This window comes from Lissotriton helveticus, chromosome 10 (assembly GCF_964261635.1).
Source record: "Lissotriton helveticus chromosome 10, aLisHel1.1, whole genome shotgun sequence".
Taxonomy (NCBI): Eukaryota; Metazoa; Chordata; class Amphibia; order Caudata; family Salamandridae; genus Lissotriton; species Lissotriton helveticus.
Window position 1 is genome coordinate 518,654,545 of NC_136071.1, and position 17,926 is coordinate 518,672,470.

The 17,926-nt window shown below is 41.8% G+C and overlaps 1 protein-coding gene across 4 annotated transcripts in view; it reads left to right on the forward strand.

The window, feature by feature from the left end:
* LOC144784321 (alpha-N-acetylgalactosaminidase-like) overlaps positions 1–10,863 on the forward strand; it is a 143,590-nt gene extending 132,727 nt beyond the window's left edge. For all 4 annotated transcript variants that reach the window (XM_078663030.1, XM_078663028.1, XM_078663027.1 and 1 more), the window contains 2 exons: positions 4,655–4,852; positions 9,812–10,863. In XM_078663030.1, the coding sequence (XP_078519156.1) occupies positions 4,655–4,852; positions 9,812–10,072 (459 nt within the window). In that variant the 3' untranslated portion in view covers positions 10,073–10,863. The remainder of the gene's footprint in view (positions 1–4,654; positions 4,853–9,811) is intronic.
* The last annotated feature ends 7,063 nt before the right edge of the window (positions 10,864–17,926 follow it).

Consider the following 17,926-nt stretch of genomic DNA (forward strand, 5'->3'; position numbering starts at 1 on the left):
CTCACTTCCTGGATCCCGATGGCCGCCTTGGACTTCTGGCCAGAGTGGAGCCATTTCAGACAACTTGGACCAGAGCGGACCCAGCATGGTGGCATCGCATTCCTCGCCATTGGGGGACAGACCTTTAATGCTGACTGATCATGGGAGGGGCCCTGCGAGGTCCCCTCATGAAAGTCAACAGTGTCTGCTCCCCTCCGAGTGTGTACACTTACCTGGGGGTACTGGCCCTGTATGTGGATATTGCGGGGTGGAATTTCAACAGAGGCTCCAGGTTCCTGGTGGTAATTGGCTGCATCTCTAAAGTTGACAAGACTACCGTAGTCTATGTAGGAGGCGCCCAGAGGCTTCAGCGCTCTACATGGTGTACTGACTACCGTTTACAGCTGAATAGGACAGGAATGCTGTGGGCTTGGTTCTCATTGTGATTATGGTGAACCAGGTGTTTTAATTGATACTTGCTGCAACTTCATGCCCTGATGTGATGTATGTTGTTTTCCTCACATTCCCAGGACTTGCATATTATACCCAGCAACTATGATTTATGTATGATATAACCTGCATTTCAGGCCATGGTGTGTTCTAATTTGTCATTTGTGGCTTTCATTGTCAGTGCAATCATCATTATTTCAGGCTTCACCTTGTATGTGTGTGTGTAGTGATAGTGTTTATATGACATGTGCAGCATATGTCTTCATTTTATTGCACTAACTGATGTTATGACAATTGCTTAGTTGGCAAAGTGATTTATGGTTTCATGTTTGGCCATTGCGTTATATACAATATATGAGATATTTTCAAATAATATTGTAGGGAGTCCCTTTTGTGGTGTTTTAATTGTGTCGCTGGTGTGTGTGTTGCGCAAACGCTTTATACATTGCCTCTGGGATAAGCCTGACTGCTCTGCCAGGCTACCAAGGGGGAGATAAGGGGTTATCGTGGGTGTGTACCTGGCTCGGGTGCATACCCTAGCTAACCAGAAACCCTATACAACAATGGCCAGATTTAGAATTTGGCAGAGAGGGTACTTTGTTGCCATTCTTAGTCGAAAGAGACTGCTCCATCTCTGCTGCTGACATACAACTTGACAACCCGAAAGAGCAAGGGCCATCAAAGGTTTATCCACTTGTATGCCCACCCTGTGTACAGTGGGTTGACAAATGGCAAGTTTTCACTGTACCTTATTGCCAGGTAGAACCTGTAGGTAAGGGACATTGAAAACTGTAAAATCACCCAAATACCATGGCTAAACTCCCATGGCAAGAGGACTCATTTTTTTTTATTGTAATATTTCAAAAACAAAGTCTAGCCTTGGGATTTTGTGAAAATTTTAAAAAAACATTGAAAGTTTGTTGTTTTTGATGGAGCCACCCGTCAAGCTTTCAATGCATTTACAGGAATCGCTGTGACCACGGTTCCTTTTAAATGCAAGAGGTGTCCGCTGGCCTGGAAGACATCTCAAAATTTGGCGAGTGGAGTACCCTCGCTATGGCGAGAGTAAAGTACCAAGGTGGTGGTACATACTTGTAAACCTAAGTATAAATCAGGCCCCAGGTAAGAAGAGTGAAGGGAGGTACAGGAAAAGTGAATATGGAAAAGAATATTTAGGAATTAAAGGCAGTTCAAACTATTGGTACAGAGATACTTTTGGAGGGGCGGCTCCTACGCTAAGGTGGAGGCACGCCGCCCTACTGCACTTTGAGCATGAAAAATAAAATGATAATAGCGCAGTTATTATCATTTTATTTTTCGCACGATCAGGGTTGGGTTGAGGTGGGGCACGGCTGGAGGCAGAGTGATTTTCACACTCCAAGTGTGCATTACTGCTTCACCCGCCCGGCCAGTCATGCATACTGTGCATGTTACCCACCAGGCTGCATTATACAGTCTGGTGGGGAATATGCCCCCAGGCTCCATCTGAGCGTCGATCCACGGCTCTCAGACCACTCGCAACGCTGCATTGCAGGTTGTGATAGGCTCTGGGAGCCGGGACAGAAAAGTAGAGGAAATGCGCGTAGAAGGTAAGTGAAATTGTTTTTTTTCGGTTTTGTTTTTTTTTGTCCCCCCTGCCTCTCCTCCCTTATCCCTTGCCAGCCGCTACTGTACTTCTGTAACAGATTTTGACAGTCCATTGATGAGTCTCTCTCTTTGCAAAATATGACTTTATAATCTGTCTTTGAATTGGAACTCCCCTTCCACAGTCCTCTCAAGCTCTTTTACTCAAAGTATTCTCTACCTGCCAATGATGAATGTTATTTTTGACAACCCCAGTAACACGTGTACCATGCGTAATTCACGTACAATTTCTGGCTCTTGTATTTTCACACATTTTGTAAATTGAATTTAATTAATCCTTCTAAAATGTTTACATCATATCTTAATTTTGTCTTTCGAAAGCCGACTTTATTAGCTGACTGTAACTTAGTACAGAGATACTGGTTAGTACCTCTAATCCAAACTGTGTCCATTTTAAGGTTTTTTTTCAACAAAATGGTGAATAACTGCTGGGACTCTGTTACTGGATCTTTTTACAGGCAGTTTTCCAATATGTAGGGTTTTGTATTTTTTTACCTTTTCCGCCTGTTTTGAGCAGTCCGTGTCAGCTGCCCGCAGCCACTGCAGCGAAAATAACAGGCCCAGTGTCACTGGGCCCTGAATGATCTGGTCTCAGGATTCTGGACCCAGATCTGATTATTCCAGACCCATAGCCTCATAATTACAATGTGGGGTACTACACCTGGAGTTGTAGGTCCAGGTGAAATAAGGCAACTCATAGGGAGGGCGGTTGTCTCAATATTCAGATCTCCATCACCCACTGGAACTGGTCCACCATAGAACTATTCTCATTGTCACTTCATGATGTTTAGATTTTGTTATCTCTTGTTTATGTGATGCTTTTTTTGAATGCTTTTATCCCCATTCGGGCCAGTCCATTCCATATAATATCTCCGCTGAACCAATATATTATTAGGCAAAACCAAAGGGGATGATGGACGGAGTGTTGAACATTGCAAGCACTCACCCCCAGTCAACTGATCTGGTTTTATTCCATCATCATTCTTTAGCTCACTGCGCCACCCCAGTTCAGACATGGCCATATGCAAATCAGTCTGGCCCTGTGCCTCATGGGAACAGTCCAGCCCGAACTGCCAAGCCATGTCTTCCCTGGACCCGAAACAAGCATCCTGGGACCGGTTTCTGGCTAATCAGCCGTCATCAGCCAGGCTAGCTTGAATCCAGTGGCAAAGTGAGCAAGGGACCCACGTCTGGGCATACCCAGCCAACTTAGGGCGAACAAAGCAAAACCAAAGGGGATGATGGACTGAGTGTTGAACATTGTAAGCACTCACCCCCAGTCAACTGATCTGGGTTTAATCCATCATCATTCTTTAGCTCACTCCGCCACCCCAGTTCAGACATGACCATATGCAAATCAGTCTGAAACCCCAGAACCGGTCCTAGGATGCTTGTTTCTGATCCAGGGAGGACCTGGCATGGCAGTTCGGGCTGGACTGTTCCCATGAGACACAGGGTCAAGAATGTTTTGCATCTGGCTAGGTCTAAACTGGGGTGGCATTGTGAGCAAAAGAATGATGGATTTAACCCAGATCTCTTGACTGGGGTGAATGTTCTGATTTGTTCTGCATTCCTTCCATCAATTGTGTGTCTTTTGCCAATATATTATTAGGTCACGGTGTATCCTTTCAAATTGCTGAAGTCCCAAACTGCTGTTTCTGTTCACATAACACTAGGCTATTGGTTACGATCAGACAGTGTTAAATTATAGTGTTTTTACTTTACATTGCCAGGTCTTAAAATTGAACATTCAATTGTAAAGCGGACCAGTGTGCTAGTTGTTTTCCTCTGACTGACAGACTAATGGTGCCTCAGCCTCCCATTGCATGTATCATTGATACAGTGTTTTAGAGTGCGAGGCATTGTGATACATCGTAAACCAAAGTTTCGATCAAAGGGCCTGAATTCCATGTCCTTGCTGTTAGATGTGAAAATTACTGTTTGAAGCACATTTCTGACTTGTATGGAACTCCCAAGAGATGGGAGTTGTAGCTATGCAAAACAATAATTATGTTGATTTTCTATAGTACGTCATGGAATAAATCCTACTGATACAGGTTTCTCAGCTGGTGGAACAGCCTGCTTGTGTGAATGTCTCACACACACACATTAGGCCATTTTTTTTGTTCCCATGAAGAAATAGTTTTGCGATGAGAAGTTGTACTTACTATACACCCCTATTAAACATTGGGGTGTTCTTCTCCATCTGCCCCTTAGAAACACTGACTCCTGCTATTGACAGAAGCATTGTGAGGTTCAGAAACTCACTAACAGATAAGTGAATATCTACACACTTGGAGGTTTCTTGGTGTTTTACCTACCTCACAAGGAATCCCACCAAGAAACACTTACCATAAAACATAACCTACAAATGCAGAAAAGCTGCCATGTTGTCGGTGACCTATTAGGCAGCTGCATAGATTGCCTTGCGCTAGAACCAGTCCTCCAAATGTGAACCCCACAGAGTTATTTGGGGTCAACAAGATATCTAATTGACATTGTTTTCACCATGAATGATTTCTCCAGGTTTAACATGGGCCCATTGTATCACTTAATACCGTGCATATTGCTTCTATTTCAGCTGATCACTGGTGACTTCGGCCTAAGCGAAGAGCAGTCTAAAACGCAGATGGCACTTTGGGCCATCCTAGCAGCTCCACTCTTTATGTCTAATGACTTAAGGACAATCTCAAGAGGTGCCCGCGACATCCTGCAGAACCGACTGCTGCTTTACATCAACCAGGATTCCCTCGGGAGACAAGGAAGGCTCATCATTCAGGTACAAAGTCTATCTGAATATTATACTTTTCACTTGAAGTTCACTCTACATTTCATGTTCTGTTAATAAATGGTTCGATTTCATTACATTACTTGTGAAGAAATCTGTTAATTGTTTCAATCGAAAATAATTGGTAGACAGAAATAACGTTCCCATAATTTGAGTGAGAGTAATGAATGAGTAAGGAAAATTGACATTGGAAAGAGTGTATTGGTTTTCTTGGCAAAGCATTTATTGGGGGGTGAGGTCGGTGTCTAGGGTGACACTGAATGTCTTGGCACTGGGGGGAAAGTTGGGATTTGAATATGTCCAGATTGACCTTGTCACGTTAGGAATAGCCGTTGCATGTTCTTGACAAAAAGTCTGAACTCTGTTTTGATCGCGATCTGTTTAGTTTCATCTAGCTGCTTTACATCAAGGTTTGGACACAATGCAGGCAGTGTTTGAATCATTGGAGGATGACTGTAGGAGATGAGTCTTCCAAGTAGAGTTGTGTTCTCAGCATACTAGTGCTTTGTGATGCTGTTATCAGGGAGTGGAGTTCTGTGGGACTCCATGTAAAGGTTGAACATGACTATGGACAAGATGAAACCTTTGGTGGCTCTGTTGGTGAGAAGATTATTCTAGCACTTGGAGGTGCCCATGTGAAGTAACTATTATTGATTGGATAGGTAGGTGGAGAACCAGTGAAGGGTGTTGCCAGTGTATTCCTTTCGAGATGGAAGGATGTAGTTGATGGATGAATCACAGTGGCAGTGGTGGCTTAACGGTCCAGCAATATTAGTAGGCGAGGCTTATCTGTGAAATGTGAAAGCATTAGCATCACCGATAAGCTCTTTTCAGTTTGTAAAAACTTGCAATAAATTCTCATGATTCTCTTTGCAGTATTCCCAGTTTAGATATGTACCCATGGAAACTGTAAGTCCCAATGCTAGAATCCGTTGGCATATTTTAATGTCACAGACCGACTTGGAAGCCTACAACTGACAATTTTTTTTAATGCTTTGTCACAAACTGCCTTTATGGAATTAATTTCAATTTAAATAATCCCTCTGTTTTTTAATCTCTGTCTCAAACCAAGTCTAGCAGCCACGAAAAGCGGAGCCCCCAGTGACTCAGTTCCCGTACGTTTCACGAAAGACATAGCACGAACCATCACAGCCAGACTCACGGCCCTCATCAACACCTCGTTTTCCCAAGGAATAGTCCCACAAAGTTGGAAGGAGGCCGTTGTTAAAGGTCTGCTGAAGAAACCGTCACTAGACCCTACAGACCTATCTAATTACCGGCCCATCTCGCTCCTCCCCTGGATAGGTAAGGTCGCGGAGAAGCTCGCAAACAAAAAATTGTCCCACTTCCTGGAATCAAACCACTGCTTAAAGAACTCTCAAACAGGTTTTAGACCAGGCCAGGGCACAGATACCGCCCTCCTGGCGGCCGTAGAAAAAGCGAGGGAAATCATGGATACAGGAGGATCAGTGGCAGTGGTCCTCCTGGACCTCAGCGCAGCATTCGACACTGTCAGCCATCAGGTCCTAGTCCAGCGCCTAGAGAGCACTGGCGTACAAGACAGTGCGCTGAGATGGCTTACATCCTTTCTCTCCCGACGTTCCTTCCAAGTCTGGGAAAGAGAAAGCCGGTCTCCCTCAATTCCCCTCCGATGTGGAGTGCCCCAGGGCTCCTCATTAAGCCCCACGCTTTTTAACGTATATATGGCCCCCCTGGAGGAGCTGGTCGCCCCTTTTGGAGTCACGATCGTCAGCTACGCTGACGACACTCAATTGGTGGTGACCCTCTCCCACCCCAAGCTGCAGCCTTCCAACCTGCAAGACTGCCTGTCCACGGTTCATCAATGGATGGGCGACTCCGACCTAAAACTGAACGGGTCAAAGACAGAGATCTTGCTTCTCGGACACAAAACTCCGAGTCTCCCTCCGAACATCTGGCCCGCATGTATGGGTGACCCCCCCTCCCCTAAGACAGAGGTCAAGAGTCTGGGAGTGTGGCTAGAGACAGATCTTACTTTCCGGACACAGGCCAGGAAAACAGCCGGCATCTGCTATGGGCTCCTGAGATCATGCAGGAAAGTACTCCCCCTACTCCCATTCCAGTCCCGGCTGCTACTCATTCAAGGCTTAGTGCTAGCAAGGCTGGATTACAGTAACGCAATCTACCTCGGGGCGCCGGAAGCCACCTTGCAAACACTACAAAAAACTCAAAACGCCGCAGCCCGCCTGCTGACAAAGACCCCAGCAAGAACTTCGGCCAAACCTGCCTTGAAAAAACTTCATTGGCTCCCCGTAAGGGAAAGAGTCGCTTTCAAGGCCCTCTGTCTGGCACACAAGGTCATGAACAATACAGGTCCCCCCATTCTGAGCGCCTGGATCACCCCATACAGACCCTCGAGAGCGCTTCGGTCCGAACAAGGAAACCTTATTGTCGTCCCCAGGGTGAAGAAGACCCGCATAGGCGGCCGTAGATTTTCGGTGAACACAGCCAGAAAATGGAACGCTCTCCCCCCAAATCTCAGAGCTGAGCCAAACCTCCTTCGATTCAGGAAGTCCCTCAAAACCCTCCTTTTTCCCTGAGTCTCTCTGAATTATTTTTTTTTTTTCTTCTCTTCCTTTTTCCTGTGCCCCCATTAGGAGTTCGAGGTTTCAGCGCTGGGATACTCAAGGGTGACTATGCGCTATACAAAAACCAAAAATAAAAAAATAAAATAAAAATAAGTCCTGTTGTCTAGGTTCTGAATTACCTTTATTTTTGTACTCCCTTGTAAAATAATTTGTGAGTTCATTTGAAAGAGAAAGTTCATTTAAAATGAATTTCCCTTAATATGCCTTTATTTCCCAAGTATTAAAAAGTCACGAACGCTTAGCCAGTCTGCGGCATCCTCATGATCAGTCACCAGCAAGAACTGCAGCATAATCTGCAATCCGGGAATTTGAATATAGTGTCAATTCGGATTAAGGGAGGTACAAGCAACCTATAATGAGAACCTGCTAATTAACTAGCCAGCATTTTTTCGGAGAGCTAGAAAATAACAATCAGGAACTGGTGAAAGCCTTTTGTAAAAGAATGTGGCAAAGCCAATAAGGTAGTCAGCTACTGAACATTTTAAATTGGGAGCTAAGGGTCAAATCCTTCTTGGAGAAAGTACCAAATGTCTCAAGATCAATTGCTTCTTCACTTAAATAGAACTCTGATTTGGAATTTTGGTTTTCTGTAAATGGAAATAAATACCCAAATTAGCCTGCATTTCGGCCAAAAACACTATTTATAAAGTCCCCTGGATGGGGCAGATGAGCTGGCATTTCTGATGATTGTATTCAGTTATTAAGTTAACTTCCATTTTAGAAAATGTCCAGACATAACCTTCAAATGCTGCATTTTCCATATTGACAGCAGCCAACAGGCCTGCTTTGGTTTGAACATGTTTTCTTTCCTATTACTAGACTATCTTTTACCCCCCTGGCAGTTAACAGAAGCCTATCCTAAGGGGCGGGGGCGGGTCTCAAAAGCATTTATGAATGAGGGAAGTTGTACTAACTGGGTACTCTTTTACATACTCCTACGTGACTTTATGTATAGACTCTTAATCATCCAACTCCTATTAGTAAATTGAAAAGAAGGCACAGTGTTTTCTATTTGTACAAATTTCATATGACTATTCCTTTAGTAGCCCCATTGTATTCCTATTTTAGATGTTTTTGGCCTATTTACAAAGGCCTGTTACACCACGTATTATATTCTCCACATCGCCTTTCTGAATGGGCCTCACAATGTATCACCCCCTGCAGCACGAAACACTATGAATTAATAATGTCACTTTTAAATTAGCTTTGTGTATGCTTGTGGGAAGAAAAATGTATAATTTCTCGTTATACATAATTTAGCTTTATGCCCATGTAATACCTTTAAACTTTCATTCATTAGGTGCACATTTTATCGTTTTTCTGTTAACATTAATTTAGGGACAAATGCATTTAGCTGTGATTTCTTTATTTCTCCTTCCAAGCAAAGCCACATTCCAGAAAGTTATTCATATATTAACATCTGATGAATGATGTCACATTAGGTCACAAAAACCCAGATAGCATCATCAAACAAAGCAACATTCTAGAATGCCTATTCTTGGTAACTGTTGAGAAGTTCAGGAGTGGACAAAGAGGCCATTCTTTCTACATTGAATAGCCTCTTTAAACCAATACACAGCTGATTGTGTCCACTTAGCAGATTTAGTGATATCAGCATATGTAATACAGCACTTCTTTGCAAAGCAAGATCTTACATGTCCTACACTTAATTGCAAGCAGCAGTAAGTTAGCTGTTGAAAATGTGGCGTTTTGCATTAAATACGCACAGCGCTTATGTATGTACATCTCATGCCAGATTTCTTTTATATATTTGGATTTTTGATGGGCATTTCAGAAGCATTTATCGTATTCTGAACACAGCTTTTGGAAAAAGTGGGTTTCCATATGCCATTTTTAGGGGAAAAAACTGCCTTTTTTATAGTTAAAAAAAAATTGTATTGTAGTGATATGTTACATATTTTTGTGTAGATTTTCCAGTGGGCTTTAAACAAAGAGGTCTTTCTGTTATTCAGCAGGGAAATGTGAATGTTCGTTAAAGCTACTCACAAACTTGGAATTCATTGTGTATGAATACATGTATGATCTGCAAGTCACATTCCTTTTTCTGGCTCGGTTTTCCCAACCATTATCAGGTTTGCTGTTGATGAATTTATATGTATATGCATGTTTGTAGGTGTTTTTTGTATAGCACATTAAAAGAATAGCATGTATATAAATATTGTCATTCCTTATGACAAATATGAAAAACAATGCATTTTTATGAAGAGGAATCACTTTTTGCCTGACACGAGAAAGCACATTTTGATTATTGAGTTAAAATTTGCAGAATACCGTTTTCTAACCATACTCTGTTATTTCATAGAAAAAACCTCTGGAGGTGTGGAAACGAGAACTGGTGAGCGGACAGTATGCCGTGGCCTTCATGAACAAGGGCAATGATGGGACACCACGGCGATATTCTACATGTTTATCAATGCTCAATGTCACTGAATGTACCACTGGGTATAAAGTATACGAAGCTTTTGCCAAAGAATTTGTGGGAGATTTTAACATGGACACAACCCTGGATGTAAGCATAAATCCAACAGGAGTGGTTCTGTTGTTTATGGTACCTACATGCTAGCTTGGTGGGGCTAGCCGTGGCGAACTTGCACTTGTTGTTTGCTGACCTATTGTGCTATAATGAAGCCAATGACTGCAGCATCCAATACAATGACTTCCAATACAGGGCGAGGTTTAATGGCTTAGTGGTAAATTGAAATATGAATGGCATCTCATTTTAAAATGATCTACTTCTAAAGGCTTAGGGAATGACATTTTAAGGTTAAGGCGGTATCATGCCTTCTTTTTCTGGATGCATGGGACCCGTGATAGGGATTGCGGCTTATTGGCCAAAATATATCTTCTTTATAGAAGACTCTAATTCGTTTTGCTTAGTAGGTGGAAGGGTTGTCAGGTGGAGCTTATGCTGTAATTGCTTGTGCCACCATTAATACAGGCAAGGCTGAGACGATTACACAAGTCTGCGTCACCTAAATGTTGTTGTAGACTTTGGCAATTAATGTTTTCCCACTGATTTTGGAATGAAACTGTTTACTGTACATAATACCAGTCACTTCCATAAACGGGGAGATCTGTTTCAGAATCAAATTGTGCCCAAATGCAGCGAGAAAACTGCACTGTCCATTGAGGGTTATAAAGCGTTGTAAGGAAGGTCTTGGCTCTTATTTTTAGAGTCAAATTCTGGGAGTTAACACTAAGGCGGTAAGCTGTGTGGTTCAAGCAAACCTTGCCTATCCAATGTAGAAAAGCTGGTTCACTATTTTGCACATATTGGTGAGACTGATCCCATGCACTAAAAAAAAACTTGCATCGTTTCTCTTTAAAACTCATTAAATGATGAGCTGAAGAAAAGTCTTGAGTTTTCACTTTTCGCCTTAAAGCCTACTATGAAGTGTTGGTACCCATGTCATAGACTTAGTTTCTTAAAAATGTATTATGTTGTATTATACCATAAAATACAGTGCAATCCTATTAACTGCTCAGTAAGTAAATACACAACATCAAGGGAGCAGCCCCATTCATTTTCCAATGGCGTACATCTGCTAAGGAGACATAGTCAAATTACCTAAAGAAACTCTCTTGGCTTTTAGATGACTATGCAAGGGGTTGTTTCTTCTCAGAGCATAATTGCAACACGGTATCACTCTATGCATTCTTTTTCAGCATGGCCTATTTGGGGTTAAGAAAAGTCATTAATGAACATGAGTACATACGTTCTTCTTCCATTCTTCAAACATTACAAGTCTGAGGAAGGGAAAATCCTACTGAAAGGTAAAGAAAGTCCATATGCCAAACGGAGGAAAAGGACATGTGTGCTTTGGTGGGTTTAGGGCAGAGCTCGATTTCTATTCTTGATTGCTGGATGTCAAACAGGTTAAGGTGTCTTTGTGTTGTTTTATGATGTTGGCTATAGTGAATGGAGATTTTGTGCTTAAGGATAAAGATCAAACGTTACATGAGTAGGTGCATAGTTTGCCCTCAACATATTTTCTTATGTCTCTCACAATCAAGTTATAAACTATAGTGTTTGATATTTGTGATGTATGCACTATCTGTACCCTGAAATTTCAAGCAGTGATGCCATGGAGTCCAAATCAAGCACTTAGATGGTGACCTCCGTTGCTGCTTTAGGGAAAATAGTGTAAATGGTTTTGAATGTACAGCCAATCTAGGTAGTTAAATAGCAATCATGGCTTTAGGCATTATGTATCTTTTCATTAGAAGACATTAGAAAATAGTGTAGTTCAAAATGTTAACAATCTGATCTTTTTCAATTCTGAAAACTTTGTATTATTCACAAAGTACCCGGAGTCTTTGTGGAAATCCTTGCCTTGAAAGTAGGTAAGAACGGTGACGTGTACGGGAGAAGTAAAAGTAAAGGATGGAACGAGGGAATGACGGCACGGTGCAAATAGATTAGAGACAATCAGATGGTGAAACTGAAAGAAGGGTGAAAGAGAATGAGAAAATAGTAAAGGGAAAAGAAAATGACAGTGGTTAGTAAGTGAAGGAAAACTTAATATGTGAAATGGAAGTGGCTAGGATTATGGGCAACAAGTTGAACTGCCATAGGGATTTTAGTAGGTGATAGCAGCTGGTGAAAGACTTTGAGGTGGAGAGTGCAGCTCCGACATCACTCGATGGCACAAAGAAGGCATCTGATCGACCTTTCCCCCTAAGCACAATATTGTCCTATTTCTTTGTTCAGTGGCCAAGGTCTCTGAATGTTCTTAAATACCTGTATAGGTCATTGGCTTCTTTCCCCATGCTGACTTGATCTGTGTCGTGTGAGTTCAGTGCTGCCTTTAGTTCCAGTAATTGAAGAATTTTGCAGTTCCATTGAGTCAATGCAATACTTCTTGAACAGTTATACAGTTCTTGCTATTGGTTTGGTCTCGCTAAGACCATTTCTGTTTTTTCTTTTCTGTTTCTTTTGTCGCTGCATGTTCAGGTGGAGACATTTATGGAAGACTGGTGCGAGTGGGTCATCTACACATTAAGTCATATTGACTAAGACCTGTTGGGTTGTATTGACTGTTACAGTAGTTGTGGAGCATCATATGCTTCTGTAAGTGAGATATGATTGGCTACCCACTCTGAGGTAGATTTTCTTTTATCTTGACCTTGAATCTTCAAAATATCTTATTGTAATGTCGTATTGTATTCTGTTCGTGAAGACGTGAGACTTGTCCTAATTTGTGTGCTGCTTGCTTTGTATCTCCCTTCCCATGTCCTACCTTTTCTGGGTATCCTAGTTACATTACGCCGCAAACCTGTACAACCACTACACACCAATACAAAAGAACACATTCACCAGAATATCTCTGACAACAAAGACAACTTGAGATTGTGCATAACTATAGGCTGCTCGCTGAGGTACTCTCATCAGACTTGCACGCCTTGCGGTTTTAGACTGACTCGAGGCTCCAAAACCCAGCCAATAACTACACCTGTTTGAGAGCTCAGAACCTCTGGCTGACAATAACAATACACACATCCAGTATACAATGCACATTTTACATTGACATATGCACTCCACCACCATAGGAAACCTCCGCTTTTTAAAGAAATAGATAATTTTGTTTAATGCAGCAGATACATGGCAGGAGTCCAAGAATGTTGGAATTTGTATGGACTGCCAGAGAAGTTTTCACTTGTTGGGGCATCAAAATGTAGAAAGCTTAATGCGTAAATTATTCTCCTTGAATTTCTGTTTCTAAAAATCTGTTTCCATGGTGGACAGCAGTTTGAAAACCAACTAGCCCATTGTAGCAAAAACTGAAGAACCAAAGTGGGCTTCGGGACTGGCAGTTACTCTTTTGAAAAATCACTTGCCCATGATCTGCGAGTCAACTCTCATAGACCAGGTCTGAGACAGAGAGACCAGCTAAATCTAGCTCCTATAATATTGCATCAAGATAGAGAAACGGGCCGGAGATGGCTGCCTCCCACCCTAGGGGGAAAAAAATAGCACATCACAAAACTCTGTGACGCTGGATAAATTATCCATCCTTTCTTGGAATGTAGCTTGAATATAGCTGGGTTGCAGCATTTATTGCATGAATGTTCCTACTTGACTGTTTTTCTACAAGAAACTTGGCTGTGGAATCCCTACGACTACTACCAGGTTATCTTGAACACTTTGTGTCTGCAGCCACAGGCAGTTGCTTTGGTAGACCAGCTGGGGGATTCATATCTCTGCATTTAAAACCAAATCACTGCAAATGACCACAATGTGTCCCGACTTTCATGTGATATGCCCTGTTTCAACTGATGGGTCGTAATTGGTTGTCCTGGTGGTTGGTCATAGAAATACATCAAAGTGCACATAAGAGAAGCAAGAGAAACAATCCATACAGAATTTGTTAAAGCATTGAGAAATATAAATTTAAGTAATGTACTTTTTGAAGTGATATGAGTCTGATATTTTCATTTATATTTAATTTCAAAAGATACTAGTGACACTATGGATGACTGGGATCACCTAATTGGCATTCCCACTGTGTCCCCAGCCCATCACACAAAGGATTTAGTTGACAGAGTCTTAATCAAATTGCATATTTTTAAATTTTGTGCTATTAACATACCTGCTCTATCAGATATCAGTGCTTAATTTGAGCCGATGGTTGCCAATGGGCAATCAATTCCGTGAACTTTCACTAATTGTTTTGCTTTTCAGACATTTCCCGAGAGCAATAGAGGAAAAAACCACAGAGTGAAAGGAGGCAGAGCAAAACAGACAAACCGTGACACAGGGAGAAAACAGGGACATGCAAGAGTGAGATAAAAGGACAGGGAGTGTCTGGCAGTGAATTAAAGAGGCCTGAGGTGGATTCAAGACTACACAGACTTGATATTGGGCAGGCTGATTTTCAATAGCGCTGTGCACAGGCTAATGAGCAGAGTTTTGGCCACCAGCACTAATTATTTTATCAATTAACCATGACTAATACCCCATTGTTATTACACAGGTTTTTGTCATCAAGGCTGTGCTGTTTTAGACTGTTGATTTATCTATCCTCTTTTTTTTATTTTTTTATCTGGACCTGATGATTTTCATATGGAATGAAAGTGATTACCAATGTTTTGTTGTTAAATATAGATTTTGAAAAGGGTTGCCCTTTAGGTGCATAAGGTAATATAAAGGTTTGCCAGTGAACAAGAAGATAAAATAGAATTCTGGAATTGACAGCTTTTAGAACGCTGGAAGCTCAAATGCATCGTACTATATTTCAAAAATTCTTAACATGCCAACTAGTAGCACCTCATTATTAATTTTATCATAATTAATTGTTGAATACAAATTTATTCTCACACAAATTAGGCCTAGCTTAACATATTATGGTGAAAATTGGATTTGTTCCCTCATTGCCAAAATTACATCAGTGGGAGATGCTCAGCTAGAAATGTACCCTGTTACAGTCGATGCCCCCAATAGATCGCATGTAGAGAATAAGGAAGGTGATAGAGGACTATTGTTTGGACATCCAAGCAAGAGATCATGAATGGATAATGGTTTGAAATATTGGCCGTCATTTTTGAAAGTTTTGGGTCTTCATTAATACATTGGACAATGCAATGTAATGATGGAGGCAAATTGTGTGACTCATAAAAGGTGGTTACAGCATATTGAGCACTTGTACGTAGACCCCAATTCTAATTCATCTGCATATTGCCACGATTGGGAGACTTCATTCTACATTTCAGTCTTGATGAACCTGCTTCATTTTTGCTTCAAGATCTGTGTCTTGAGTTTTGTGCCAAATGAATCTAAAAGTGTTTCTCAAATGCAGTCCGTGTTATTAGCTATTATGTGATCAGGGCTTCAACGCTCATCTTTTCCTGACTGCGAGGGGTTTCATACTTGACTCAATTTTTCAAAAAGGTAACACTGAAACCTGTGACAAATGTCCTTTGGTTACACTCTTCTATGTAGAGGCGAAAGTCTAAGCAAAAACCCTTCTGAATGAATTTGAAGAGTGGGTCAGCGACTAAAAACTTCTTCTGTTCTTTCAGACTAGATTGCTCTCAAACTGCAGTACCACTGTTAATTCCTGGACCGGGTCTATCATTGCCAACTATTGTGCCCTTGTCATCAGAACCAAGGTGTCTGTTTCATTGACTACAGTGTGGCTTTCGAGGCCATGGGCAAAGAATTATCATTGTCTAAACCACTGACCTGAGTAATGAAAATGCTGATAAGAGCAATCAAGATTCTATGATGTGACGTGGATTCAAATATAATGCAGACATTGAGATCAATTGTCCAATCGCATCTTCACCAACTAAGGTTCCACAGCAGGGCTGCATCCTAGTACCTTTGCATTTTAGTCTTCATATTGCATACATGAGTGCTCTTTGGCCCAAACATCTCCAGATAAAAAATGAATAAGGCAACATTCTTCACTTGTCGCAGTAAGCAGATTACTCTGCAATTCCTGATTGTAAACACATTGAATAATAAGGTTCCCCCCTGTCCCCCCCCACTACCATCACCACCCCTCCTTCAAAAAAGTAAACAATTGGGGCTACTGGCACATTGGCCATGAGTTGATTCATACAACTTGCAGTTATAATAATAATTTCAGATCTTATGCCCTCGCACCCGCCACAATTGATTTCACATAGCTATGTTACAAAAGATCTTCATTTATTTACTTTTATGCCAACTGGTTGTGAATCATGAGAGCCCTACAGCTCTTCCAATAATGAAAGTTAATTAAGACAAATTTCTTCCCTCTCTTACCTATATGCAAATATCCTTTTCTGGAAAAGTTGATGCATGGTTGGGCACAGTACAATGTAATCTCTACAGGAATTATTTTCATCTCCCTGAGCGTACTAGTGACAAACAAGTCAAACTGGAGTTTGGGCTTTGAAAACCGATTGTGGTTCACTATTTAAAATATTGCTGTTTAAGGAAGACAACAGCAATGGTAAGTGCTCTAGTCTGGAGTTACAACAGGACAGTTCTGCTGCACTGAGCTCTTGGGCTGAATATTTAGCATATGTTGAATCGCAACGTGAATTAGAGGGGCGCTTGCTGGTCCTTCGTTACCAGTGTTACGCAACTCAAACGCTGTACAACAGACTACTGATTAATTTGTTCAAGGTCAATGAGTTGCTTAGAATTGGAAAAAAAGAGCAGCTTCCTAAGTGATCTCCTCTTGTGAGGTTAGGATTCAATAAGGATGTTTAGCAAGCAATTTAAGTCAGATAATTTAAGCAAAATAATTTACATCCGGTTTTAATGCTATTTACCGAATTTAAGAAATGCAATCTTGAAGGAAGAGGTAAAATATAGGCTTTGTTATAATGTGAGCTGAAGTTTGCCATGTACTTTGTTTTCGTAAGCCACTTGAAGCTGCATGAAGAGTTTGGCTTGGGCCTCTTGTTTGTTTTATAGTATGGGATACGCATGACGAGAAGTGGTCAATATTTGTCTTAATAGCCACAGACTTAATTTTATCAAGGGTAGTAAAATATTTTGAAGTTACTGACTCATTTTAAAGAGTTGGAATGATAAATGTTATTTAATAATGGGGCGTGCCTCTTTTAACTCATTTTTTCCTTTTTTTTCCCTTTTTAAAATGTTTTAGATTTGAATTGCAAATTGCTGTTTTACTGAGTATTTATTTTTTAGAATCCGTACATCTTTTAGAGCAGGCAGTACTGTTGAGATTTTAATGCAGGTGGCAAGATTGAAAATAATCACAATCAACCTTCAACTTCAAATTTCAATACACATATCATGCAGCTGTAAAACCTTACACCTGTAGTTCCTACTAGGCTCTCCAGTCTTGGACAGATGCATTTGTTTGGGGGATACAAAATGGAGGGGTACTGCAGGGTTTGGCCCTGAGCCTTCTCTCTAATGTCTTCCTAACACCTCTGGCGGAGCTCATCGCCAAAATGGGGATAAAGTTGACATCCTACGCGGATGACACCCAGCTGCTGTTCACCTTCAGCGAAGTAAAAACCACCGCAATGGAGCGCACACCGCTAGCCCCTCCTCCGGATCGCCCCTCGGGATTCTGGTACTTGTAGTTCAGTAGTGGATCACCCAGGTGGGTGCAAGTCGGTACTTGTTGGACTGATGAATCTCTAGACCCGATACATGTCCCGGGTTTTTGGGTAACGCCCGAGACATGGCTCGGGTTTCGGGATAACTTCCCTCATCAGTAGAGAAAATGGTTTAGGGGTGGAGGAGAAGGCCGCCAAACAACAGTCAATTGCCTCGATGCCCGAACTGGCACGCAGGGCAGCATCCAGGAGCCCGTCGGCTCAAAGCTCAAGGGAGCCAATTGGTAAAAACCACCGCAATGGAGCGCACACCGCTAGCCCCTCCTCCGGATCGCCCCTCGGGATTCTGGTACTTGTAGTTCAGTAGTGGATCACCCAGGTGGGTGCAAGT